Here is a 24,969-nt window from a genome sequence, read left to right as displayed (position 1 = left end):
GGCCCAGAGAGTAGATGTAGCAAGACTCACAAACATCAATTACAGGGCTCCTGCCCCTGGCATGGGGCTGCTCCCAACTGTGCAGCTCCAAGGGGTGTCCCAGGGCACACAGGCCATGCTGTGACCAGGACCAGTGGGAGGCCAGATTTCAGCTTTACAGGTCAGTGGGCAGCTGTTCTGGTCGTCACTGGCCAAGATAAGAGGATGCTGGGGCCCAGTGCCTATTCTGCCCTGACCTGTGGGTCTCGTCCTGCTTGTGGCCTCAGTTTCCTGATCTGTCATTAACAGATGGTCAGTTCAAAGTTTGAAGGGGCTCCACAAAGTGCCCAAGCACTTGGGTCTTGGATGCAGGCCTGTGAATAGGAAAACCTGAGGTCCTCGCTGCCCTCAAGCCTCGGGGGCTGCCTGTGTAGGCCAGGCTGTGTTCTTCCAGTGGGCCCCAGCCCAGGGCTCTGAGGGGCGAGTCTGGCCCTCAGCTCCGGGGACAGGAAGTCGTATTTTGGTCCTGGGTCCTGGGGAAGGAGGCAGGGGGAGAATGGCAGCTCTGACCCAGTCATGTTTACTCGGGCCCGGCCCCCTCTGAGCTCAACAGGCCCATTCATTGGGAGCCCCATAAACCCTTTGGGGCTCCCTGAGGTTCAGAATGCCAGGACGCCAGGCCTGGCTGCTACCCCCAGACCTGCTGGGGGCCATGGGCAGCAGGTAGGGCAGGAGTGAGGCAGGACTGGGGATGGTGGTGGGAGCCTCAGACACACCTCAGTTTCCAGATCTTTGCACGGGAATAACAATTCTTGCCCAGGCACATTGCAGAGCAGTTGGGAAAATCCAGGGGTCTTCATGGCTGTGTGCCCTCAGTCCTCAGAGCATGTCCTCAATTCGTATGGCCTCCAAAGCAAGCCTGAGACCCCAGTTACCCAGACCAGAGCTAACTGCCTTGTGGAGACCCCATGCCTGGCCGTGGGTGTTAGTCCACACCATGGCGGGTGGGTGTGAGTGTGTATTCTGCTGGGGGGTTCCCTAGTCCTCTCCAGTGCTCACTTCCTCATCTGTTCAACTGGACATCTCCACCAGAAGTGGAAACGTGGGGACTGATGGGGCTCTGGGATGTGCTCACCCCCATGTGAAGCCTGGGACGACTCCTACCAGCAGCCTTTCACACGGTCTGCAGCCCTCCAACGGGACTTTATTCCAGTGGGGTAAGGTAGTGCCTTGTGGGCCCTCGCAATGGAAGGGAGGCAGCAGCATTTGGTGGAAGAACCATGGCTGGGGTCTAAGTGCTACCCAGCTCCTAGGTGACCTTGGAAGAATCCCTTCCTTAGCCTGGGCTTGTCCCTGGCTGCTGCTGACTGAGTTAGAGTGGACGCACTCTGAAACCCAACTCAGCCCTGGAATTCCCATGCAGGGCAGCTGAGTGGAGACCCTGGAGGTGGGGAGGGTTTGGGTGGGAGCAAGACCTCCTACCCCAGATCCCTTTTCAGCAGCGCCCCACATGCCCCCACAACCTGGCCAACCACTCCGGACCCTGGGGGCGGGCAAGAATGGAGTCTTGTTTCCCAGACGCCTTCCGGGTGGGGTGTGACTTTCCGCTCCAGTGGCTGTAAAATCCCCAGAAGCCTGGTAGGTCTCTGATTGGGGAGGGGGCCTGAGGGGTGGGGGGGGTCTGTGCCTCGGAATACCCCTCCCAGGCGTGTTTGACACGTGTTTCCGCAGCTCCGGCCATGGGCTCCCGCTGATGCTATTTATAACCTTTAAGAGCTCCTGCCGACTGCAAAGTTTTCTTAAACTCAAAATACCACCGAGGTCCTGGGCACGCGTTCCAGAGGGCGGCTAGGCCCTGCGGTTTGAAGGGACGAGGGGCCAGGAAGGAGGAGGCAGTGGGGAGGGCCTTAGCTCAGACACTGGGTCCTGGCTAGGGGCTGTGCTGGGGAGACCTTGGCTGAGGGACCCTTAGGTCTTGACACTGGGCCCTGCTTGGCCTGGAGGGACCTTCTCTGTGGGTGGCCCTTGGTCACGCTGGGCCATCTGTCTGGGCCTCAGTTTCCTCTTGCCCTGAAAGCCTCAGGGGACACTAGGTGGGTGAAGCAATGAGCTGGCAATGACACTGGGAACATCTCGGCTGGGCCTAGGGCCGTGTCTGCCGGCTATCCAGTACCCGGCACAGAGCCTGGCCCAGAGGCACCGTGGACGTTGGCTGAACTGGCCAGAAAGGGGAAGTACTTTGGGGAAGTTTATAAAACTGTGTGTGGGGAAGCGTCGTCCAGAGAGGGCCAATGGTGTGCCAGAGGTCACCCAGCCCTTCCAGAACAAGTACCTGTGCCTTCCCAACACCCAGGGCCCTTTGAGTTTCCTGAGGGCTGTGGAAGAGGCTGAAGGGCCCTAACTGGGGACAGGTGAGTCACTGCCTTGGAGGAGGCTCCAGGGAGAGCAGGAGAGTGGCTTTGCAGCGCTCAGAGACCTCCCTGGAACTGGAGGGGACACAGGCAGCTTGCTGGGCCCAGGGAGGGCAGGATGCCGCCCAAAGTCGCACACCGGACTCCTGCCCGCCCTGGGGCCCCTCTGCCTCGTTAGGAGTGAGTGAAAAGCTCAAGCCCCATTTCCTAGGTGAAAAGCAAAGGTCCATGAAGGCCCCATACTCAGTCAGACATCCCTAGGGAGGCCATGGTCTAGGCTCCTGCACCCCCATTGCACCCCTTTCCTTCCTGGCTTCCTGGGCTTGTGTAGCGGGTGCAGAGACAGGGAACAGGAGAGCTGACCTCAGGACTATCCAATGTATCCTGTCCCCACCGGCAACACCCTCCCCAACAACCAACTCCGGAAACCATTCCGGGCCTAATGGGCAGAGCTGGGTCCCAGATGGAAGGGTGGCTACCTTACCCCTCCAACTCAGGGTTCCATATCAATTTTCCAATTCAAGCATAACCACAGAGCGCTATTTGGGGACTGAGGGGGCAAGCAGAGAAGAGGGAGGAGTGAGAAAGGGAAGTGTTCTGGAAGCTCAGCCCTAACAAGGCCACTTCTCTGCTCAAAGGCTTTCCTGTGCCTGGATCAGGTCACTCATTTGTCAGACACTGGAGTACTTCCTGTGTGCTGGGCTGGGCTCAGAGAATTGGAGGCTCCAACGATAAGGAAGTATTCTGGGAGCCACTTCTCTCCGGGTCCCAGCGCCCTGGGGTTCCTGTTCCCTGAACCCTGGGTGAGCTCTTTCACCTCTGCCCCTGCTTCTTGCTGTCTACCTTGCACTTCCCTTCTCTACTTGGGAGCTCTCATATGTCCTTCAGATGTTCCCTCTGAGGTCTTCCTGGATGTGCCCCTCCCACGCCCCAGCAGAGTGAGACCTCAGGATTTCTGATTCTTGCCTCTATCCTGAGAGGCTACTGAGCCCCTGAGGGCAGGGATGGGCCATCTCCATGGTCCTGCGAGTAGAAAATGGTCCTCCATGGTAGAAAAATCATCTTGTCCTGTGTCTCTGCAGGACAGGGGAGTTACTCGCTGGAGATTTGGACTTCAAACACCCTGCCCCCTCCCATCTCCCCCCAGGGGCTATGGGGAGGCCCCACATCTTCTGAGCCTCAGTTTCTCCACGAGGAGGGAGGGAATCGCAGGATCTCAGAAGGACCTTCCTGAGGCCTCTGGACAGGTCCTGTCATGTGTCGTTCGAAAGTTTTCCTCCAGGGAGGCTTTTGAGATCAAACCCATCCAATGGAAAGTTCTTAGTAAATTGGGGAGCAGCTGAAGGGTCAAGCTGGAAGGACTGGAGCCCAAGTCCCAGATGGGAGACTGAAGCCAGGGAAGCCTGGGGCTGCAGGAAGTACACAGCTTAGTCCTCCAGCACAGGTCAGCTCAGCTGTCTCTATGGCCAGCTTCTGTCCTGAGTAGGACGATGGGGGTGGGGAACGAGGGGGTGGCATGTCCTCTCTCTGGAGCCTAAGGTCAGGCAAAGTGGGGCGGAGGTGGAAGGCCTACTGGCAACCTCAGTCAATGCTCCTTTACGGGGTTCCTGCCCCCAAACTGCGGTAATTATCGGCCCGCAGGGAACCATGAGCCTGCTAGGTGGGGGTCGGCTGGGGGAGAGGCCTCTACACCCACCAGATAGGTTCCTGCTGGTCCCTTCAGACCAGGACTCCTGCAAGCAGGATCTTCCTTCTTCAGATGGGTGGGGCTTGCTGTCAGGCAAGGCCTGGGGGTCGCGGGATGGCATAGGAATCCCCATCCCTCCTCGCTTATCTGCAGCCTTGGATGAGCCCTGTGTTCTGCCAACTATTCCCCTGTTCTCGGCTCTGAGCCCTAAGCTTCAGCCCTCTGCAGGGCATTGAGCCCTGGGGCAAAGTTTGGTGCAAGTGGAGAAGGAGGAGACTTAGGTCCGCTGGTGGCCCAAAGTGACTGTGCCGGGGGGACTGTGTACCTGCTGTGCTGATCCAAGACCCCACCCCACTGTACATGTATGAAGAGAGGTCTCCAGAGGGGAAGAGGCCCCAGGAGTCAGCAAAGGGACCAGGACCAGAACTGGGTCCCCTGCTGGTCCTGATATCCAATCCCTAGACCAGTACCCCCAGTCTGCTTTGGACAGGGCATGATGTTCTGGTGTCCCCTAACATTCCAACTGTCCTTCCAAAACAGCCTTTCCATCCAACTGGGCTGCAGGCTTCGCAGGCACAGCGTCCCTGGCCGTTAGCCCTGACCTGGCGCCTCATCAGGCTCCCTGGAGCAGAGGGTCTCAAGTCTGGATGCTGCCGAGAGCTGGGTGTCGGGTTGTCCCTCTCCATCTGCTCTAGGCCCTGCACTTGGGGGTCCCTGGCTGGTTTGAGGAATCACTCCATATTCCTGGGTACATGTGAGTCTCTGAATTTGCTGTGGTCTCCTCCCGCCCCCAAGGCCAGTCTGATGGGGAGTTGCCTGTCCCCCAGTCACCCCTCTTTCCCTTGTGCCTGCCCTCTGCCCGCTATGGGGTCCAAGATCTGAGAAAGAAATTGTTTGGGAGCCTTCCAGAGAGTCCTTTCCCACGAGGGCGGAGCCTTGACCCTGCCGTTATCTGGCCCGTGTGTGCCAAGAACAACACAGATGTTAGGCTCGCGAGCCCCAAACTTGGGGACGCCGACCTCCCCAGGCCCAGCTGCTCTGCTCTGGCCTCTACTGTGTCCCCTCTGTGAACAGGGTGGGGGTGGCGATGGCCCTCCGGGGAGTGGAGGAGGAGGCAGTGGAATGGTCCCAAACACCTGGATTCACGTGTTCACACACACACGCACGCGCTAGGCAGCCACCCCGACCTCGCCAGGCAGGCCTGCTGTGGTTCCAGGAGTTCTCTGGCCTTGAGCTTTTCTCCTCCCTCCCAGGGCTTCTAATTCCCACCCAGAGCTCATTTTATACCATGAGCTGGAAGGTGTGATGTGTTAGGTGTGTGTGTGTATGCAAAGGCATGTGAATATGCGTACGTACGCATGCAAAGAGCATGCGTGTGGATGAGTGTGCAGAAGCAAATACAATTTGTGCAAAGGAGTCTGTATAGCATGAGGATTTATGTTGAAATACGTGTGCACAGGAGTGTGACTGCTCTTGATCCAAGCCCCTGTGGGCCAGGGTTCCTGACTGTGTGCGTGTGTGTGTGTGTGTGTGTGTGTGCACATACACACTTCAATGTGATTCCTGGTGGCCCCAGTGCTGGTTGAAAGGGACCAGGTAGGGTGCAGCGTGTCCAGGAACCAGTGGGTATCTCTAGACAGACAGACAGACACACACACACACCCACCCACACACACCACAGGAAGGTTAGCCTGACTGGGGTATCCGCTGAGTGTGTATGTGCACACGTGCCCATGTGTTGTATTTTAGACATAACCACACCAGTAGGCGGGTAGATATATAAATACTCACATACGCAGGTACCGGAATTGACCCTAACTATTCCTGGCTGGGGGCTTGGGCCATTTTTAATACAGCTCCACACCCCGGGCCACAGAGGGTGTTTGTGTGTCCATTGAGGCAAGGCCACAGCTGGGGTTGGGTGGGGTGGGGTGGGGACAGCTCTGGATCTGGTGAGGCCACCACGGCGAGGTGGGGTCTGGAAGGGGACAAGGAAGGAGGCCCACCCAACCACCACTGACTTTTCTGCTGTCATCACCACCATCACCTCCTTGTTACCCTCCTGCCTTCACCTCCATCCACCACTGCCATCCCTGCCCACTTCACTGCCTCCATTTCTGTCACTGTCCTCTGTCTTAGCTGCCTGCGCCCACATTCCCTTCCTGCATCTCGGTCAGGCGCGCACTCCATCCATTCTCGGCCGCGTGAGGGTGAGTGACAGGTGAGAACGAATCTGCCTCATACTATGAGGAGCTGTTGGGGTGAGAGGGCTGAGTATGTGCTCTCTGTAAGTTGTCTGTAGGCTCTGGGAAGCTGCATCCTGCCCGGGTGCTCCCTTTGTCTCTGCACTGCCCCAGCAACCTTCCCTCCCATTTTCTGAATCTGTCCCCGTCTGTTTCGGTCCCTGTGTCTTGCCTCTGCCATAGTTGGGTCCCCTCTCCAGTTTCTCCACGATGGCTCCGGGGAGCCAGCTCCTCCTCTCAGCCAGCGTGAACTGTTTGCCTGAGACAGTCGGTCCATCCAGTCAAACAACCACCCAATTCAGACTCCTCGTCTGACTGATGGGTTTTTTTTCCCCTGCTAAATTTACTTGCATTTTTGACTGAATTGGCCATTCAACAGAAGTTGTGTCCACATGCCCCTACCCCGCCCCGTGCCAGCGACGAACAGCCTCACAGATGGACACGCACACAGAGCCAGGAGCACCACGCATGCTCATACACACTTGTGGTCACAGCCTCATGTGACACCCATGAGCACAGAGACAACAGCCGCCCACATGATCACACGTGTCCCCATCCTTGTGCCCACAGTGATGTGTGCGAGCACACACAGACGGCACACATCTACGGGATCACATACACATGTTGACACCTCATGCCATGGTGACAATGTCTGTAGGTCCTCAGACCTATTCTGGTGAAGCCTTGGAGAGATGGCAGCACAGGCAGAGCCCCCACCCAGCACTCAGGGGCAGCCACAGCCCCTCTCCTTCCAGGTCAGCTCACGTCACACCCTCCTTCCTCCGGCCTCAGCCTGTCTAGGTGGGGTTTCTGGTCATCTCGGGCCACCGCTGCTGAGCCCCTGCAAGCCTCAATAGCAGTTCCCAGACCCCGATCCTAAAAGGGGACCCTTTTTTTTTCTTCCAAGGACAATAAATATTTGCTCTTTGGGAAACTGCTGGTGGGAGAGTACAGGGTTTGGCCCAGTGGCGGGGAATGTCCAGGGCAGTTCAGGGAGGCCGCAGGCCATGCTGTGGGGAGGGGTGGGACGCCCTCCGGAAGCTGGACCAGCAGGAGAGCCGGGCAGCCAGGGCTGGGGTTGCACCTCACTTTGTTCCCTTTGACCCCAGCCTTAGGCCTTTGTTTTCTCCTTTGCCCGGCACAGTGGCACAGTGGCACCCCCTCCTTCCGTCTCTCCCATCTCAGACCCCAAACCTCATCCCATTGAGAGCCCTTTCTCCACTCCCTCTCACCCTTATGCACTCCCTACCCCTTTTCCATGCACTCACTCAGTATGCTCCAACTTGAAGTCTGACTCTTTGGACTAAATAAGGGTTTCAGTATCGTCAGACCATTTCCAACCTACCTCCTTAGACCAGCTCCTGAGGCAGGGCCCTGCGAGCAGCGCATACCCTTCAGACTGGGTCCCTAAAGTCAAGGCTATGCCCTCCTTCCATAAGGGACCGAGCCTGGCCAACAGTGTCCCTCTGCCTGTCCCCCATAGGCACTGGTCCTGGAGGATCCTGCCTGCCCACCCTTCCATGCTCCTCATTTCGGCTCCCAAATATAGCGGCCGTGGCCACAGCCAGCCAGGACACCACAGCCCCAAGCGTCAGTCCTGGGCCAGGATCAGAGGGGCAGGAGCTGATTATAGGTCCCTGGGCCAAACCCAGGGCTTGCCTGCCAGCCCGCTGGGCCCTGCCACCCCCACCTCCAGAACCACAAGGTTGGAGCATCTGGTCCCCGTCAGCACAGTGGGCAGAGGGAGGGGCCTGAGGGTTGTGTTTGGCTTGCTGAGGACAGAGTTGTCTGTGTGTGGCGTTGGGGGTGGCGAGAATGGTCTGGGACTCAGGGCAGTGACTGTCCTCTGAACCTAGCATCACTTGGCCCCACTGGTAGCCATTGTACAGATGAGGAAACTGAGGCGAGGAGGAGCTAGGACCAGCCTGGGTCACAAGACCAGAAGGAGTCTCCTGCCTTCCCCTTAGCCACTCCTTCCCATCCTTCACGTCCTGGGGCTGTGCCTCCGGGAAGCAAGCCACATCCTGTTGGTGGCACAGCAGCCCTGCTGGGAAGTCCTCCATGGAGTCAGACTTTCACCGAAGGCTCTAGGGGTGTGGGATGGTACAGATATTCCTCTCCTCTGGGCCCGCGTGGCTGCCTCATGCCACCTCTAGCCAGAGTCGCTGGGCATCTCCTGCTCCACTTGGGGCCTCAGTCCCCCCATCTGTGTGGCTGGGCAGGGACGAGTGGCCCTGCGTGGGGTCTGTATTTATGGGCACCCAGCATGTGGTGGTGAGTTCACGTCTATGTAGATACACACATGTGCCCTGGTGGGTGAGCTGCAGCCATTGGACCTGCCCACGCCTGGACAGGGTCTCCAGAACCTGCTGCACAGCAACATTTGACCTACTTCTAAGGCTCTGGGTCTGGCCCAGGCCGCGTTCTCGACTCCTCCGGGAAGTGTGGGCCTGCGTCCCAGCCCAGAGGCCGTGGGCCAGGAGAGGCGGTCTGGGGCGGGCCAGGGCGGCCTGCAGAGCCTGCGGCCAGGGGGACAAGGGCACGTGGGGAGCCAGACCCTTCTTCCCTGATTCTGGTTCCTGGCCCCAAGGGACAGCCAGACCTCACCCATCCCTCCCTTCCCTCACCCCCTACACGTGGCCACTGTATTCTGAGCTCCCTAAACTGGCTCTGATGGAATGAGGGACATTCCTCATGCCCCTCTGAATATTATCAGGAAGGTCTGCCAAGCACTCACCCCTGCTGTTTGCCAAGACTTTACCCCACCCTGCCCCGCCCTTGTCTACAGGGCAGCAGGCAATGCCAGTCTGGAAAACTCGCAGCCCCTGTCCTGGGTCTGGGGTCTGGGGTCTGGGATTAGAGTCCTGGGTCCTGGGCTTGGAGTCTGGAGTCTGGGTTTAAGATCTGAGTTTGGAATCCTGGGTTTTGAGGTCTGGTCCTGAGTGAGGTCTGGTCGTGGGCTCCGGGTTCCAGTTTCTAAATTTGGGGTTCAGATCCTGAGACCTGAGTCTGGGCTCTGGGTATGGGGTCCCAGGTTCCAGGTCGGCAGTTTGGGGTCTGAGTTGGGATCCTGGGTTCTGGGCTTTGGGTTCAGGATCCAAAAGTTTGTTTCTATCTCTTCTGCGCCCCCTACTGGCTGGTCATCATGGTTGCATCACTGTCGGTACCCCGCGGCCAACCCAGCTTTTCAGGCTGTTGAGGGGACTCTCAGCCAATGGACAGGAGTGGCAGGTAGGGCAGGCCTGAGTTGAGGTAGCAGCAGGTGGGCTTGGGGCAGCTACTAAGACTGCTCCCTGCAGTCACCAAAACTCTGGTCAGTTAGTCAGCAAGTCCCCTCTGTCCCCCAACACCCCTGGATCCACTCCATGGATGGGGTTTGGCGAGGGGTTCCAGCGAGAGGTGGGTGAAATGAGATTTGGGGGACATTTGCGCATCTAACACTTATTGGGTGCCTACTGTATACCGGGCTCTGTTCTAGGCTCTAGGGATGTATAGCTGTGAAAGAACAAAACTTCCTCCTATGCCAGCTGACACTCAGGGGAGGGGAATATACATAAGAAACAAGATTACAAGGAAATGAGCCCATTTCAGGGTGTGCAGGGCTGGGGAGTCAGAGTGAGAGACAGGGTAGAGGGAGCATGTCCTGGGCAGTCTCAGGAGGCTTCTCGGAGGAGGTGACATCTCCAGTAGTTACAAGGAGCAAGCCAGAGCTAAGGTCTCAGACAGGGTACCAGAGGGAAGAAACAATCTGTGCAAAAGCAGGAGAGACTGGATAGAACCTAGAAGGAGGCCAGTGTGGCCAGGGGTCTCCTGCCTTTCTTCACGGGCCGCTCAGAAGTCCCGGCCCGCATCTTCCCCAGCATTCCTCTTGGTGAGGGTGAGGGGAGGTAAGGTGGGTGCCCTCAGAGAGAGCTCTGCAACATGGTACCTGCGAGTCTGCATCAGACGGGGCCGCCACTTTGATACTGGTGCTGAAAGAGCCTGTACCCCCAGCTCTCCAGGACCCCCTGGCCCTGCCAGGATCTTGTCTGCTGGTCTGTCATTCCTGAAGAGCATGGAGCTCAGGCTGGGACCTGGGAGAGAGATGAGAGCCAAGCAAGCCTTGGTGTGGCCTGTCCTTGCTGCCCACTGCCCAGCCCTCCCTCTCAAAATGTCCTCCCACTGCCTCCCCCACTTCACCTGCTTGCCCACTGCCCACCCCCTGCCTTGCTCCTGGCCTCAACAGCCAATCCTGCTGGCAGTCAAGGGGCCTGGCCCTGGGACCTACCCCTCAGGCTGATCCTGCAGAGTCTCTGCTGGGGGCTGGGCGTTAGTTATAGGTTGAGAGTGGTCCTGTGGGTGAGCGCCGTGGCACTGTTGCTCCAGGGTGCCAGAGCTCAGACAAAGGCCCAGCCCTAGCCTTTATCTGAGCCCTGAGGAGGGAGTGGCAGATGGCTCTGTGCTTGGTGTCCCACTACAGGACCACATCTACCCCTGTGCATGAGGGAAAGGCACCAAGACAGCCCTCTCGCCAAACCCCTGACAGGCAGAGGAAGGTGGCACTGCGTGTCTCTCTGGCTGGCTGCCTGAGTCTGCTTGCCCACTGGGTATCACAGAGCTGTGGCCGAGGTGGCCCATGTCACTCACCTACGGCTATTCAAGCTGATATCGTGTGATTTCTGAGGGAAGAAAGTTGTGTGTGAACAAAAGGAGATTGGGTGACCCTGTATATGTCCTCTGCCCTGGGCCTCAGTTTCCCCATGGTGAATGAAAGAGGATTATAGTGTCTTGCTGGCTGTGCCTATAGGTGGTTGGAACTCCAGCATGATATCCAGAGTCAGTTGTCCTGAGGGTCAGCAGGCCTGGGCAATGGAGCCGCCCAGAGACTTCTCTCTGTGCGTCCCCCTCTGGCTGTCTTCTCCTCTTGTGGTATTTCTGACTGTCTCTGTGGACCCTCCTCCCACCCCTTTCTTTCTCAATACTCTTGCCAAACATCTGGAAGAAAGTGAAAAACTTGCCTCCCCCCAGTACCGGATATTGTCAGATTTCCAGATGTGGGGTGTTCTGCCCTCCAGATGAGGGGAGGAATGTCCTGTATCTCAGCTAGGAGAGGGCCCATCCCTGGACTGCTGTCCCCCTCACCATGAGGCTGAGTGATAGGATAAGAGAGACCCGAGCTAGCAGAAAGATAGTGGGGTAGAGGCCAGGTGAATCCTTCCCTAAGGCTACAGTCCCAGGCCACACCTGGGAAATTCCCAAGAGTCTGGGGGGGAAAAAGGGGGGCATTGCCTCTGAAGTTTCTATCAAAGGCTCAAGGCACTTAAAAATAACAAAGGACACCTCCTTCCCACCCCCCAGCACAGACTCTGGGCAAGGAATGGAGCCCAATGTGTTTGCAAGATGTCACACTCTCAGAGGGCTGTGCCTGGAAGGACTTTATGCCACTTCAGCCTTCCCTGCTCCCCCCATCTCCCTAAATGGTGGCCCAACCAGGCTGTACTCTGTCACTGCCATTTGCTGAGGGCTCTCGGGGGCACTAAGGCTAGGAACTGGGCGTGATCATCCTGAGAGGGGAACCAGGGGGTAAACCTCGCCCAGCTCCCTGGAGTCCCTCAGAGAGGCAGACCCTCCCAGGGCCTCCACCAGAAAGATTGGCAGAGGGAATCATGGGCTCAGCATCTGCGAGAGCTTCCTGGAGGAGGGGTCAGTGGGGGTCGAGCCTTGAATGTGCCAAGCAGAGAAGGGGCAATGGCACTCAGGGCAGAGGGTACAGTGTGTACAAGGCCTTGAGGTGGGGAAAGTGGGTCACAAGGGCTGTAAAGAGAGGCAATAAGAAGTGAGGGTGAAACCCAGAAACTGGCCTCAGGGCCAGGCAGTTTCTGATGAAGAAGGCTGTGGGGGCTGTTTAGCTGTTGAAATGGGCTGGATGACCACCCTTGAGGCAGTGGCACCCATTCTGCCACTTGGGGTGTTCCCGGAGACCCTAGGACTAATGGCTCGGGCCACAGCTACCTATGAGCCATGACACCCACACAGACACACATAAACACCCAGACACAGACACACAAAGCCAACACACAGACAGGCAACAGGCCACCCCCACCCCCGTGCCTGAGACCGAGGCGGCACACAGGACCCTCCCCCCCACACACCTAAAGGCACCCAGGCAACACACACAGATACACACACCCTCCCACCATAGTTATGCAGAGACCCCGCACATGCAAACACACAGACACACAGAGCCAACACACACACGCAGACACACACAGACACCCCCGCCCCCTCTACACAGACAGACACAGACACAGACACCTGGGAATTCCATGCACAGATGGGAAGTTTAACTCCAGAAGTGCCTTGGGTGATCCCAGCCCTTCTGTCCCCAACACAACATACAACACACACTGCTCTAGCCTTCTGCACCTGTTCAATACATTGATCCACTGAGGGGCACGGGGTCCTGCACATATATGGACGTGTGCATGTGAGGGTGTGCGTGTGTGTTGAGCCGTGGCCTCTGTCCTCCCTTCCCCCTCTCTCCCCAACAGGTGATTGGAAGGAATGGACAGCCCTCCCTCTCCCACACCCATTCCTGAGCCTGAACAATGCCCTCCCCAGGCCCCAAAATAGCCCCTGAGCCTGGCCAATGTCCTTTTATGGCCCTGTCCCTATTGTGCACTGTGGGGGTGGGGCTGGGGGCATGAGGTGTCCAGGCAGGATAAAGGCCAGACGAGGCAGGCTCACCTACCCTGTTCTCTGCTTCCTTCTCTCCACGTTCCTTCTTTCTGCTGACAGCCCCCATGGCTCCCAAAAAGCCCGAACCCAAGAAAGATGAGGCCAAGGCAGCCCCCAAAGCAGCTCCAGCTGCAGCTCCCGCTCCCGCTGCCCCTGAGCCTGAGCGCCCCAAGGAGGTTGAGTTTGACGCTTCCAAGATCAAGGTGGGTATGGGAGCAGGCTTTTGGCAGGAAGGGTTGGGCAGGTAAGTGGATCCCAGAGTAGACCTTCCAGTGGCAGTCCAGGCTCCAGAAAGTGAGCAGTGAGCTGAAGCTGGAAGTTTCTGTGTGGAGGTCAGACCAGCTCTGGGGGTTTCAGGCACCAGGAAGGCTGCAGCAGAAGGGATGGTGGGCAGACATCAGCAGGAGTCCCCCAGTGCTGCTGAGGGAACGTCTTTTCGGTACATCCTTCCCCTTCTCCCGGGACCTCACATCCTTGGGGAATCCTGGAGTTGCCTGCCCCCCACCCTGCAGCAGGCAGGGGTCCTCTTTGTCCAGCTGTGGGGGTCTCAAGTCCATGCCAAGTCCCCCAGGGTGGATAGCGTGGGGAGGGAGGGGAAGCGAGGCCCCTGCCCAGGCTGGGTCACACTCACCCCTCCCAAGGTGCCTGAGCCTCAGAGCTGTGACAGCCTCAGCTTTTAGGTGGGGAAATTGAGGCACAGGCTGGTAGGTCATGCAGGAAGCTGGTCTCAGGGCTGTGGCTAGTGGCCCTAGGAGCCCTTCCCTGGCTAGGAGTCTTTCTCAGAGTCTAAACTTGGAGGGCGAGCCATGACTCCCACCTGTGGCATCTGCATAGCGGCACGTACCCTGCGTCCTGCCTGTTCCTTGTTCTTGGCTGGCCCCCAGCCATGCCGTCCCGGCTGCTGGCTGAGGTGGAGCCCTCCCAGCCATTCATGGCTCCCATCTGCACTGATCCAACTCCTGTTTGAGTTGGTAGGCAGCTATCTTGTCCCTTGAGACACGGGTTCAAATTCCTTCCCTGCTCTGAGGCTTGGTTTCCTCAGCTGTGGAATGGGACAACTCACAGCAGGTGTTCCCTGGAGTTGGCTCTTTGACCCCCGACTACCCCCCAGGCCCCAGGCTTGTGTCCCACAGCCCCCCCCCCCCCCCCGTGAGGCTCCGACCACCCTGGGCCCATGGTGGCGCTGTCCAGTCTCACAGGACCTGAAGTTGACAAACATTCCCCTCCAAGAGGAGGGAATAGTGAGGCCCCACTTGTGTTCCCCTTGCCCCTGTCCCTCAGCTGGCTGCTGCAGGGCAGGAAACTTTACCAGGAGCCCAGGGAACCTAATATCAGCAGGCTTCCTGGTGGAGACAGAGAGCTCTTGGAGGCCAGGAGGGACCACCATGGCAGGGTATCCCTTTCTCTGGTGTGTGCTATGGAAGTTAGTCGGGCCCCGAGGGAGCACCAGTGGGAGAGATGCTAGTCATGTACCCCTCCCCCAAGCTTCTTTCCCTCCTGTGACCTTGACCTTGGGGCAAGTGACTGCAGTGATAAAAATAGACCTGGTATCGGGTGAGGAGGGGGAGACCAGGAGAGACTGGGTCCCAGGAGGCCTTTTGACCGCAGGTGGCCCTGATGTGGCCTCAGCAAACACTCAACAGCACTACCTTAGCTCCCTGCTGTGCTGCCAGTGTGTGGGGTGGGGGTGGCGCTGCCTTGCGCTCATGAATGGGGTGGGTAAGACCCAGGTGTAGAAAGGGCCACGTGAGTGACAGTGCCCAGCCTTGAGGGCTCTGTGAGGGGCAGACAAACACACGCACATACACACATCTGAGAAGGTGGAGCTTGGGCTGGCCACAGTCAGCAGGAGGAAGCCTGGCCCTGGCCTCCGAGCCAGGCACTCAGAATCTTTGGGGTCTCCTTTCAGATCGAGTTCACACCGGAGCAGATTGAAGGTGAGTGGGGACTGAGCCCAGGGGCTGCCGGGTTGGGCCTGGGGTCCCCAGTCTGCGTCCTGCCAGCAGTGTGGGTAAGTGGGGTGGGCTTACTCTTGGGGTGTCCACAGCTCCCGCCTTCTTCTGGCAGAGTTCAAGGAAGCCTTCATGCTGTTCGACCGTACACCCAAGGGTGAGATGAAGATTACATACGGGCAATGTGGGGATGTCCTGAGGGCGCTGGGCCAGAACCCCACTCAGGCCGAAGTGCTCCGTGTCCTGGGGAAGCCAAAGCAGGAAGGTTGGTACACCCAGCCTGAGATCTCTATGTTAGTGCCAGTCCCTGGGGAAACTGCCAGGGTGGGCTGCCGTCTGTGGTGGGACAAGACGGGAGTCTCCCTGCTGTGCACTGTCCTGACAGGCTCACAGCAGTGAGGTGTTCAGCAGATGATGGTTCGCTGTGCCCTCTGGCCCCGTGCTGATGGGCCAGGCCTCCTGGTCATGGGGACTGACGACAGGCAGACTAGCTTCAGTGGCGGGTATGAGGGTGGGCCAGGGGATTTCCCTGTCCCTCCTTGCCTCCTCAGTATTGCTCTGTGGGTCAGGGCCAGCTCCCCTCACCACAGTGGCTGGAGAAGTTTGCCTGCTTTGTCCCAAGGAGGAGTGAATCCCAAGTCCTTGCCACAGGTTCAAAAGTCCCCGGAAAGGCCTCTATTGGCCTAGCTGCTCCTGACCAATCACAGGTGGCGAGGAAAGTGGGGTCTATCAGAAAGTGACACTAGCATAGACTGTTTCCCAAAAGGAGAACAGAGGTGCCACTGCAGCAACTCTCCTTGGAAACAGTAAAGGCAGGATGCCTTTCTCAGTTGACTGTGAAGTGCCTTGTGATGGTGGAGTGCTTTGGAAACTGTGTAAGGGCAATAGCTCCTCATGATGGGGCCCAGGGGAAGGGTGTGTCCCGCCTGCCCCTCAGAGCCTGGGCCTTGGGACCGTCTCTCCACAGAGCTGAACACCAAGATGATGGACTTTGACACATTCCTGCCCATGCTCCAGCACATTGCCAAGAACAAGGACACGGGCACCTACGAGGACTTTGTGGAGGGGCTGCGGGTCTTCGACAAGGAGGGCAACGGCACGGTCATGGGCGCTGAGCTCCGCCACGTGCTGGCCACACTGGGTGAGAGCAGCCTTCCCCGCTCCCATACTTCCTTCCAGTTATCCTGGGAGAAACCACTCTGTCCTTCCCCAGGCCTGTATCTCATCTGAAATGGAGAGACACAGTCAAGGCACCTCTATGGCAGGCAACAGAAATGTGGGGGATTTAGACATTCAGGTAGGGAATAAATGAAGTGTGTTGGTGTAGCTCACAGCACAGAAGGGGGAATGGGAGCTGCTCTGGGGACAGGGCGGAGCAGATGGCGCACCCAGCTGGATCAATTCCGTCCTGGTGTTCATTGCCTCCAGGTCAAGACCAGGGCTACACCACCTGAGAGGCCGAGGAGGTCACGTGCCTGCCTCTTTGGCATCCTGGCCCCACTGTCAGGTGCCTGGCTAGCAGGGACACCCCCTTCTCAAAGGGACTTTTTCCTATAGCAAATGTTTATTGAACATCTACTGTGTGCGTAGACTTGTGCAGGTCTCTAGGGTTATATGTGTGTGGCTGGGAAGTAGTGGGGGGGAGGGGAGAAAGTGCAGTCGGCATTCTGGTGGGGGGACCAGCACAACACACACAAAAGCACAGAGTCAGCAAAGTATCTCACTTGCCTGGGGAACAGTGGTGGTGTCTCTTGGTCCCTTCCACAGTCATCCACTGAGGGTCCCAGCTCTACGCAGCCTATCGAGGGCAGAGGACGGTACATACTGGTGACTTGAATACCAAGATGGTACTGTTATGGGCAGAGCCCAGGATTGGAGGGGGCACCAGGCCTGCACCTCAGGCCCTGCCCTTTTTGACTTGTCACTGATTCTACCGGTCTCAGAAATGGGGACTTGTGAGCGATGATGGCGACGCCAACGTGAGGTGTGGGAATACTGCCGAGGCAGATGCACTGTCCAGAGGGGCTCATTGTGGCCTCCTTTGCACCTCTGGATGGTGCTGACTCAGCCCCCCATACTCACCAGGTGAGAGGCTGACAGAAGATGAGGTGGAGAAATTGATGGCTGGGCAAGAAGACTCTAATGGCTGCATCAACTACGAAGGTGGGTTTAGCAGGGCGGGAAATCTTCTGGGGGGGACACTGGGACCCTAGACTCTTCCCCTTGGCTTGCCAGGGCTGAACCCATGCCACTTACTCTCCCTTTCTTTTTAGCGTTCGTGAAGCACATCATGGCCAGCTGAACCTCTCACCCCAGGTGAGACCCCGACTCTCTTCCATACCTGCTCTTACCTTCGCCACCTCTGCTGCTCTCAGCCTTGTTGTCCCCCTCAGGCCTCTGTCATCCAAATCCCTGTTGCCACCTCCCCGTCTCCACCAACTCCAGTTTCAGTTGGTATCCTGCTGCCTTGTTCGACTCCCGTCCACCGTAACCTGTGACCCCTTTGCTCTCAGGGAGCCCAGGGGAGGCCATGCTGGGGACAGCTCATCTCCCATTCATGATGTTGACACCAGTGGCCTAGTTGTGAGAAGGAGGGGAACACATCGAGACTCCTGCGCCTGCTCTTTCTCTGCAACCCTGTGATGTCTCTGTGTAGCTGTCGTCTCCCGTCCCATCAGGCTGCACTCACCTATGACTGCATCTCTGTCCCCACCCCATGCGCCTCAGGAATAAAAGCCTTCTTGCCTTCCTCCCTTGCTTCTTTCCCTTCCTTCCTTCCTTCCTTCCTTCCTTCCTTCCTTCCTTCCTTCCTTCCTTCCTTTCTTCCTTCCTTCCTTCCCTCCCTCCCTCCCTGCTCCACTCCCTCTCTCCATCCTTCCTTTTTTCCTCTCTGTCCCTTTGGTTGACTTCTATAAATGCTGTGGGCCACGCATGTCAAGCCCTGGACAAAACAGAAGGAGTCATTTTGAAATGCTGCTCACCTAATCGAAACCCCCATCAAAACTCATCCGATCAAAACTGTCCCGTCTGGTGTACCAACGTATGAGCCTGCCCACAGGACACTGAGGTAGGAGCAGGGCTGAGCTAGGAGAGGCCTGGGTTCCTTCCCTTGTCCAGTCTGCCCCTTCCCCCGTGCTGTGGCCCCTAATAGAGATGCCACTGGGAGCCTGAGAACACTGTCTGAGGTGTCTCAGTCTATGACCAGCAATCAGGGAGCCACGGATCATCGGCCCAGAGACACCCATATCACAGGTGGGGAAACTGAGGCTAAGAGCAGAGAATGACTTCGCCTGAGTCACACTGGGAACGGGTGGCAAGGCAGGAACTGACTTAGTCCCCAGGCTGTCAGAGCTGAAGAGGCCTCAGACTCCTTCTTGACTCAGATGGGGAAACTGAGGCACTCTGCCTGCAGTGTGGCTCTATGCCTGAGGAAAAGGCCTTACTGGGTCAGCACCTCGGGTCTACCAGTGGGCTCCTTAGCCCCGGGCTTTGTGTGCAATCCCAAGTGTGCAGTGAATGAAGAGAGGCACGCGTCTCTGCAAATGTCTGCCCCACTGACATGCCCTGCTCTGAGGCAGGGCCCCTCTCTTCCCCTCCCCTCAGAACCCAGTGGGGAGAGTGAGGGGAAGCTTCCTGGAGGAGGTGATACACACGGGTTTGACGGGAAGGAGGAGCAATGCCCTGCAGAAAGGCTGGGGGCTTTAGAGTCACGGTGGGGGGGGGGTTGTAGGGAGGATCGAGGGCTCAGAGTGGGGAGTGGGCCAGGCAGGAAGCAGGCACAGGCCAGGAGGTCAGGGCGCCTCCATCAGCGTGCATTTCCACGGCCTCATGTGGATGCGAGTGCTTCTGCTTGTGTGAGTGTGGCTTCTGAGCTGTCATCTGCCTCAGGGAGCGGCGCCGACGTCTGAGGGAAGAGGGCACAGGGGCCCTGAGATGGGAGCAGATGCTGATGGAGGCTCCATGCGCCTCTGTGGGAAGGGGCTTGGTGTGTGCTCTGGGGAGATGTTTTATCAGCATCACGCAGGCTACTGGGTGGAGAATTGGCTGGCGGACACCAGCAGAAGCAGGGAGATCAGTTAGGAGATGGGAAGAAGTGGTCTGATTTCAGGTCATTTTAAAAAATATTGTCAGCAACATCTCGGGCAAACTGTGACGCTTTCTGGTTCCTTTCCTTATCTAAACACAGTCCACAGACGGGACAGTCAGGTCTGGGTCAGGGGGAGGGGAGGGGCAGTGATCTGCCCTCTCGTGGTGCTTCGTCTGGCTGGCTGCTGGGGCGAGGGACAGAGGCACCTGTGGCCTCACTACGGTGGCCTCGGCTAGTGGGGTTGTCTCCACGTGCATGTGTGACCTTGCTGGACTCTGGTAGCCTCCCTGGACAATTAGTGGCTGAGGACCCCTTCCGAGAGAGCAGGACCTCCCCTTGGGAGGACCTCCCCGGGAGCCATCTGATGTGACCAACGCCCTCCTGGGCAGCGCCCAGCTCCCGCCTGTCCCAGCCACCTCACTCCTGGACACCAAGCCCAGAACTGCTGACACTCCTTCAAGTCTCCAGGGGCCACAGAGACTAGGTGTTCCCAGCCTTTTCTTCCTGGGGTTGCCTACCCTGGGCTGGGGCCCTGTAGGCAGGGACCACCCTGTCCTCCTAGTTCACATATGTCCCGTGTCCCAGGGGATACAGGTCCTGCTCTCTTAAGAATGTCCGTTCTTCCTCCAATGTCCAGGATGGTCCTGCAGTGCCCCTAGCCCTCCCCCAAACATATCTTCCTTCTTGCAGGCCCCCGAGTTCAGTTGGCTTGGCTGGCAGTGGAAGGGAGCCTCCCAACATGCCCCTGAGACCCTCCACAGCCCCTTCTCCCAGTCTGCACGTGTGCACTGAGAGGGACAGTCTGGGGCGGGGTGGGGAGTGGCTGGTGGGGTCAGAGACGGGGCTGTTGTGTCTGATGATCTCTGGTGGGGCTGTTTGTTGCCACCTATGAAGGTTCAACTCTACTCAGAAAGTGTCTCTGTCCTAGCCATGGCCACGTTGCCACTCTAGGGTCATTTACCTGTTACATGTGGCTGTGCTGTCGTTTAGGGACTTGGGTCATTGGCTGAAGGTGTGATTGTTAGAGTGGGTGGGGTGGAGGGACCTGGAGGGTGGAACACAGTGGCAGGGGTGAGGGGCCCCTTCACTCAGTATCTTTCCATTTGCGTTAGCTGGTGGACTGTGTGTGTAATGTTTTGTGTTTCTGTGTGCACATGTCCACAAGTATGCCTGTGAGAGTGAGTGCCCGTGTGTGTACACCTGTGTATGCGTGTGCCCATTTCTCGGTACATACGCACTCACATGTGTGTTACCTCCGTGTGTGTGAGTGTCTGAGTGTGTACGTGCTGGGGTACTCTGCTGAGTCAGCGCTGGTACTGAGCGGGCAGCACTGCCAGCCAGGCTGTGGCCTCCCCACAGTTGCATAAACACTGGTCCCAGCTCTCCCCTCAAGCAGGGTGGTCCAGCCTGTGGCCCCGCGGCTAGTGGAAAGGGATGGGAGGGGTCAAGGGGTTTGCCCTCCTGTCAGCCTGGTCCCCTCCAGGCCTCAAATGTCAGGTCACGAGTCCGGTGACACTGGGGTTGGTCTGGCGTCTCTCTATGCCTCACTTTGCCCATCTGGCCTGAGGCCTGATCTCTGAGGCCTCTCTAAGGTGACAGGAATATTCACTTCTCCCGTCCTGGGCCAGCCTGAACCAGAGGGACAGTGGGGCAGCCAGGGGGCTGGGGGCCAGGGGCAGAGTTCAGCCTCAGAACCCCAGAACCAGCCATCCCTGCATGGCTACCCATGGCTCTTGGTAGCCTGCCACATCCTATATCCTCTCTCCGGACACCGTCCACAGGGATACTGGGTCACTGCTGGGACATAGATCAGCACTGAGTGGGGTCCAAGAAGGCCAGAAACTCAGGCTGAGGTAGCATGAAGTCAGGCAGGGTCTTGAAGAAATCAAGTCTTGGAGAAAAATCTCACCAGGTCACCAGAAGGAAAGAAATCAGACTGTGGGTATGAGAAATTGGGCTTTAGGCCTCAAAGCACTTAGGGGCAGAGGGGCCGACCTGATAAAGATCTTAGGGTGGGGTACAAGGTCCAAGCGACGGAGTATATGAAATCAGAGAGGGCATGGAAATGAAGTGGGAGGGGCGGAGGAGGGGCAAAAGAAATTGGGCCACAGCGTGACAAGCAGCCCTCATGTCGCATAAGTGGGTGCTCAGGAGTGCCAGGCTGGAGTGCTCTGCTGTTGGTCCTGAGGCCTTGGGTGGAGGGGAGGGGGCAAGGACCGCCAAACCCCAGAGAGTGCTGACCCAGTCACCTCAGAGAATAGCAGGAAAACTCCAGAACTTGAACCCCGTGACCTAGCACAGAAGTGGCTCCCTAGGGTACTCCCAAGTCCCTTCCAACAAGCCCCAGGCCCTCCCTTGCCCAAGTTTGGGGGTTATTTGTTCCCGCCCTCCCAAAGCCACACAATCCTGGTTTGCCCAGATGCTGACAGAGCACAACTGGAATGTGGAGTGTGTGTGAGTGTGTGTACATGAGGCTCCCCAGGGCCGACTGCCCAACAGGCCCCTCCAGTCTCAGCAGCCAGAGCCCCTTGGACGGGGAAGGGCCCCTGCCTTCCCCGTCCTCCCTAGTCTGGCTGAGGACACCATTTTCTTCCAATCTTTGTTCCCTTCTCTGGCCTCTGGGTACCTCACATATCCACCGAGGCTTTGGTGAGAATGGCTGCGTCAGAGCCTCTCTGGAGGGCTGGGGGACGGGGTAAGGCAGCTGGAAGACTGGAACTTCAGAGATGGGGAAGCAATGCCCTCTGGGAAGTCTCAGTCTTGGGCCAACTTTCTGATTTTTATACTTTGGTCCAGCTGAACACGATCACCCCCTTTTCCCCACCATCCCTGTACCCTGGGTCTGGAGGCCTCTGTTTTCTCTCCTCTCCATCTCTTTCCCCTCCTGGTCTCTTTCCCTCCCTCCCATGGTAGGCTTTGAAGCCACTTAAAGGTGCTCTAGAACGACATCCTCAGCTCCCAGGTAACTGGGATAGGTAGTGAGAACCCTGTCCCAATGGGTGTGCAAGTAGAGGGAACCGATTCCAGTCAGCAAGGCTGCAGAAGGGGTTCTTGTTCTGGTAGAGATTGGAAGCACTTGAGTGTCCCCAAGGACCAGGGCCCAACTTGTGATAATAGCCAAGAGTTTTCATGAGAGAGAAATAAGTCCCATGTTGTGTGTTTTTGAACTTAAAATGAAGCTCAATTCATGCATCTTCAAGGCCTGCCTGTCCTTCTGCGATCACATCCTGTCTACTTTTCTTTTTTTTGCCTTGAGAATATCTTTGTTTACAAAACAATGGTGGTGGTAGCTGGTGGTTGTTGTTTTCTATGTCTTTATTTGGCAAAAAAAGACCTTACAAGTCAATTTTTAAGTTTGGAGGAAATCTCACAGTTTGTTGCAATCAACATTTTCTCAAATCCTTGGGTGGAGACCTTTAATGGGGCGGATCCTTTCCAGGCCCAAGACTCATTTGAATCAACCCATTCATTCTTTCATCAGCCAGCCACCCGTTGTGTAATTATCAGGTGCCACCTGTGCCCCATCTGAGATGACTAACAGAGGCCCAGCCCTGCCAGTTGGGACGAGTGGGGAGTGGAGACTTGACAGGGGCAGTGTACGGAACCCCTTGAGACAAGCAGGTACTGGTGAGGTCGGGGTTGGGGGGGAGGGGCAGGTGATGATGCCTCAACTCCCTTTGTTGGAGTCTCTGGGATCCTGAAATGCCACGTGTCCCCAAACGGCTGGATGCTCGTACCTATCCCCACCTCTACAGCTTGCATCTGGAGGTGGGAAGCCAGCTGCAGGGACCTAGTTGTAGCATAGGGGGTGGGATGGTGGCTACTGTGGCAGCCAGGCAAACATTCAATGGTTTCTGGCCCAAGAAGAGAAATGCTCAGGAATGAGAGGGAAAGCTGGGCACATCCCAGGAACTTCAGGGGTGTCCTCTGCATGGCCTGGCCTGAGTGGAGGGGCCCTGGGCTGGGAGCCTCCAAGAGGATGACACACCCAGATCCCACAGCTCTAAGCAGAGACAGCTCTGGGCCAGCCTGTAGTTGCTCCCTCTCTCAGAAGCCCAGGCTGTGTAGCCCATGCCACAAAGGGTGCCTTCCTTATAGTAAGGGGTGGCCTTGGGGTAGGTCTTGAGAGTAGAGCTGGAGGTATGGGCAGGCCCTGGGGCCCAGGTTTGCTGGAGATGGTGAGAGCCCTCCAGGGCCAAATCACAGGATAAGTCCTACCTTTCTGGGCACCTGAGAGTCCAGCCAAACTCCATACCAAGGGTGGACATGTCTGGCTGTAGGGTCAGCAGGGGCAAGATCACAGAGTGTCAAGAGTGCACTCCAGGGCTGGCCCAGTGGCTCAGGCCATTGGAGCTCCGTGCTCCTAACCCCGAAGGCTGCTGGTTCGATTCCCACATAGGCCAGTGGGTTCTCAACCACAAGGTTGCTGGTTCAACTCCTTGAGTCCCGCAAGGGATGGTGGGCTCTGCCCCCTGCAACTAAGATTGAACACGGCACCTTGAGCTGAGCTGCTGCTGAGCTCCCGGATGGCTCAGTTGGTTGGAGGGTGTCCTCTCAACCACAAGGTTGCTGGTTCGACTCCCGCAAGGGATGGTGGGCTGTGCTCCCTGCAACTAGCAACAGGAACTGGACCTGGAGCTGAGCTGCGCCCTCCACAACTAAGACTGAAAGGACAACAACTTGAGGCTGAAGGGCATCCTCCAAAACTGAGATTGAAGGGACAACAACTTGACTTGGAAAAAAGGCCTGGAAGTACACACTGTTCCTCAATAAAGTTTTGTTCTCCTTCCCCAATTTAAAAAAAAAAAGAGTGCTCTCCAAACTCAGTGTAATTCAGTGTCCAGCACCCCCAGGTTGTGTGTGCCCCATCTGGGCTCCTGCCTTGATTTCAGAGTCCCTCCGGTAGGGGGAGGTCCCAACTCCTGCAGACTGTTTTCCACCTCCCAACATTTGAGTAGGGCCTGGGCCAGACCCCATGTGACTCATAAGGACACAGTGATCGCACATCTATTGTGCCCCCCGTACTTCACCAGGGGCCAAGACATTGCAGTGACCCAACAAACAAAGGCCTTGGCCAGGTCCTGCTCTGGCCTTGGCCCAGCTCCCAGGTCCTCTGTCCTTGTGCCTTGGGGCCTGTGCTTCCAGATCTGTCTAGCCATCCCTGAGTGAGAGAGGAGGGGCCCTTATTCCCATTCATCTGGAGTGGGTACTATGCCTGCTGGCCCCAAATTCTGACCTTGAATTTGGGCAGGAAGCGGCCTCAGACATCTGGGCTGACCTCTTTTCCAGGACAAGTCTGACGAGCGGCCACTTGCTTGAACAACCCCAGCAACAGGGAGCTCATCTTCTGTTGAGGCAGCCCTCTGATGTCAGGGGAAAAATCTGCCCAGGGCTTCTCTAGTTCTCTGAATCTCTGAAACTGGGTCCTTAGAACTGTTTCTCCCCGCCCCTGGCCCCTTGGTGGTCCACTAGCCTGATCTCAGTGCTGCTATTTTCTAGGTTGATCCCTTACTCCAGGATGGGGCTTGCCCTCTATAAAACCTCTGATGCAGTTGGGGGCTCAGTTTGTTAGGGATCTGAGCGGGGCAGAGACCCTGAGAACTGTCCTCGCACCTGCTCCAGGAGGGAGGAGACAAGGGCTCACTCTGCACTCTAGAGGGGGGCCCTGAGGTCACCTGTGTGGCAGGTGGCTCAGAAGGGGCAAATAGAGGCAAGGAAGGCCGTGTTATGTGAGGGTGATGGGTAGAGGACCTAAGAGGATCCAAGCTTGAGGGGAGGTAAGTTCAGGTGCCTCCTATGGGGAAAGTCCCTGCAGATCACCCTGGGCCTCAGTTTCCCTCCTGTGCTGGGCTGGAGGTGTGGGAGCCTCTGGTGTTTTGAGCCCTGCAGAGGC

General features: G+C 57.4%; 1 protein-coding gene across 2 annotated transcripts; it reads left to right on the top strand.

Annotated features, from left to right (window-relative positions):
* Positions 1 to 4,623: 4,623 nt before the first annotated feature.
* On the top strand, positions 4,624 to 23,873 carry MYL3 (myosin light chain 3). Of its 2 annotated transcripts, none has more exons than XM_081072169.1 (9): positions 4,624 to 4,831; positions 13,098 to 13,240; positions 14,947 to 14,974; positions 15,105 to 15,254; positions 15,957 to 16,130; positions 17,075 to 17,152; positions 17,263 to 17,305; positions 17,503 to 18,056; positions 22,584 to 23,873. In XM_081072169.1, exons 2-7 carry the CDS (start codon positions 13,103 to 13,105, stop codon positions 17,289 to 17,291), a joined length of 597 nt encoding a protein of 198 aa, XP_080928295.1. In that variant the 5' UTR covers positions 4,624 to 4,831; positions 13,098 to 13,102; the 3' UTR covers positions 17,292 to 17,305; positions 17,503 to 18,056; positions 22,584 to 23,873. The 2 variants fall into 2 exon arrangements, with proteins under 2 accessions (XP_080928295.1, XP_080928294.1); XM_081072168.1 differs by lacking the exon at positions 4,624 to 4,831 and having other exon boundaries at positions 12,998 to 13,240; positions 22,584 to 22,697; positions 23,642 to 23,872.
* The last annotated feature ends 1,096 nt before the right edge of the window (positions 23,874 to 24,969 follow it).

This window comes from Rhinolophus hipposideros (genome assembly GCF_964194185.1).
Source record: "Rhinolophus hipposideros genome assembly, chromosome: 14".
Classification (NCBI taxonomy): Eukaryota; Metazoa; Chordata; class Mammalia; order Chiroptera; family Rhinolophidae; genus Rhinolophus; species Rhinolophus hipposideros.
Note: the sequence above shows the minus strand (reverse complement) of the source record. Positions and strands in the feature narration are given on the sequence as shown.

Coding starts and splice junctions, on each gene's coding strand:
- MYL3 (XM_081072169.1), top strand. CDS start 13,103: ATGGCTCCCAAAAAGCCCGAACCCAAGAAAGATGAGGCCAAGGCAGCC. Junction 13,241..14,946: donor TTGACGCTTCCAAGATCAAG/GTGGGTATGGGA, acceptor GTCTCCTTTCAG/ATCGAGTTCACACCGGAGCA. Junction 14,975..15,104: donor CACACCGGAGCAGATTGAAG/GTGAGTGGGGAC, acceptor TTCTTCTGGCAG/AGTTCAAGGAAGCCTTCATG.